General features: G+C 39.6%; 1 protein-coding gene across 1 annotated transcript; it reads left to right on the forward strand.

Annotated features, from left to right (window-relative positions):
- The first annotated feature begins 585 nt into the window (after nucleotides 1-585).
- On the forward strand, nucleotides 586-1,392 carry LOC149782628 (uncharacterized). The gene has a single exon (XM_089934899.1). It carries the CDS (start codon nucleotides 626-628, stop codon nucleotides 1,082-1,084), a length of 459 nt encoding a protein of 152 aa, XP_089791025.1. The 5' UTR covers nucleotides 586-625; the 3' UTR covers nucleotides 1,085-1,392.
- Nucleotides 1,393-1,767: the final 375 nt, after the last annotated feature.

The following is a 1,767-nucleotide window of genomic DNA, read 5'->3' on the forward strand; positions in this document are numbered from 1 at the left end:
GCACAAATTCAGGAAAGGTAATTCCGTTCACACGCAGATGTACATACCTAGCGAGGTTGGAACTTCATATTAGAAACTTTACACGTTTTGATAAATAATTAGTTAACATCTTTATCTATAAAGAGGTATGAATGCATATTTAAAAACAACAAAGAGAACTGAGGGGAAGAGCAAGCAGTCTACATCTCAGCATGTAACTTGTACTAACTTAAGACCGCTTTACCAGACTTTCAATAGATCGAGTCGAAAATCAGGACATGGCAAGGTTTCGAAACAGACATGTTCCTCAATTCAGCGTGTCTGTACACGCGACCAGATGATGTGAGTGCAACCCATCCGTGAACCTAGTAACGAGATGCTAACTGGCTCTCTCTCGCATGGAGAGGGCTATTGGTTTCTTTCTCGTCTGCTGTACTTAAAACCATGATTTCAAACTGTGGTATCTGACATCTTTAAAACTTGTTTTCTATGCCTCTTTTGATATTATAAAGAGCATGTGGCATGTACCTTGGCATTGAACTATACGGTCTTTATCTCCAACTGGATGAGTATATAAGGAACTGTCTTTACTTCACAAATACACAAGTGAATCTCATCCTTGCTAAACACAGGCCTTCGCTCCGCCATGTCATTGTTTCATACTGTCGCTCTGCTCTGCCTTGTGGCCGCCTGCAGCGCCCATCTATGCCTCCTCAATCCGATGCAAAGAGGAAGCGAAACCGGAATCAACAAAGCCGGAGCTGCAGATTGCCTTCTTCTGACTGCTCCATGTGGAGGGAGAATGAAGGGGACTGGCATAACATTGACAGGAGGACAAAGTTACACCGTAGTTTTCCAGAAGAACCTTGACCATTGGACCAAGGCCACACCGGGAAACTTTGTGATCTCCTTTGGCATGGAGGGGGGACAACTGATATCACTTGCCACATTGCCAGATCATGGGGAGCCATCACTGACGTTGTACCAGCAGGAAATAACAATCCCGATGATGAAGGGAAATTTCATCCTTCAAGTGACCTACAACCCTAACAACCCCCAGGCTCCCTCACATTTCTACCAGTGCGCTGACGTCCATGTCATGTAACGAGTATCGTGTAGCGCATTGAATAAGCAAAACGTCACTCTTCAACAGAACGAAATTCTCTCTACGAACTTGTTCATTTGTGAACTAAAGTAAGCGTTCTTTGTGATTAATTGGAACATATTCCTAAGGACAGTTTGGTATCAGATTCATTGCTGATTTTGTGAATACTTTATATTCTTTATGACATGTTCTTATATGTGTTAATTATTCAATTGTATAACCTTTATATTCTTTAGTACATGTTCATGTATTTGTTAATTGATCAATTTAAAATTTTCTGTGAGAAAAGAACGAAACAAACTTCCGTTGGTTCTAAAGCGTTGTTTTTTATTTTGTCTTGTTGGAAACCAATACCCCCTGTTCCATACTCGATATTAGAAATATTATTATTTCGCACACAAAAAAAACCGTTGTATATTACTCATATAAATGTTACTCAAAATACTGTCAGGGTAATTTCCATAACAATCTCTTCAGTAAATTATATCATACACGAGACAGGTACTTTCCTTTATGTGTGCTGATTGCGATGCTACTTTTACAAAATTTGGAACATTTTAGCTTCAAACTGGAAAGGCCATTCGTAAATACTTTCTTTATCGTATATATGACTTTCTCTTACTCACTCTTCTTCTATCTTTCCCTATTTCGATATCACTTTGGGAGAGTTGTTGGTGTGATTG

Source organism: Sinohyriopsis cumingii, chromosome 15 (assembly GCF_028554795.1).
Source record: "Sinohyriopsis cumingii isolate HCF-2022 chromosome 15, ASM2855479v2, whole genome shotgun sequence".
NCBI lineage: Eukaryota > Metazoa > Mollusca > Bivalvia > Unionida > Unionidae > Sinohyriopsis > Sinohyriopsis cumingii.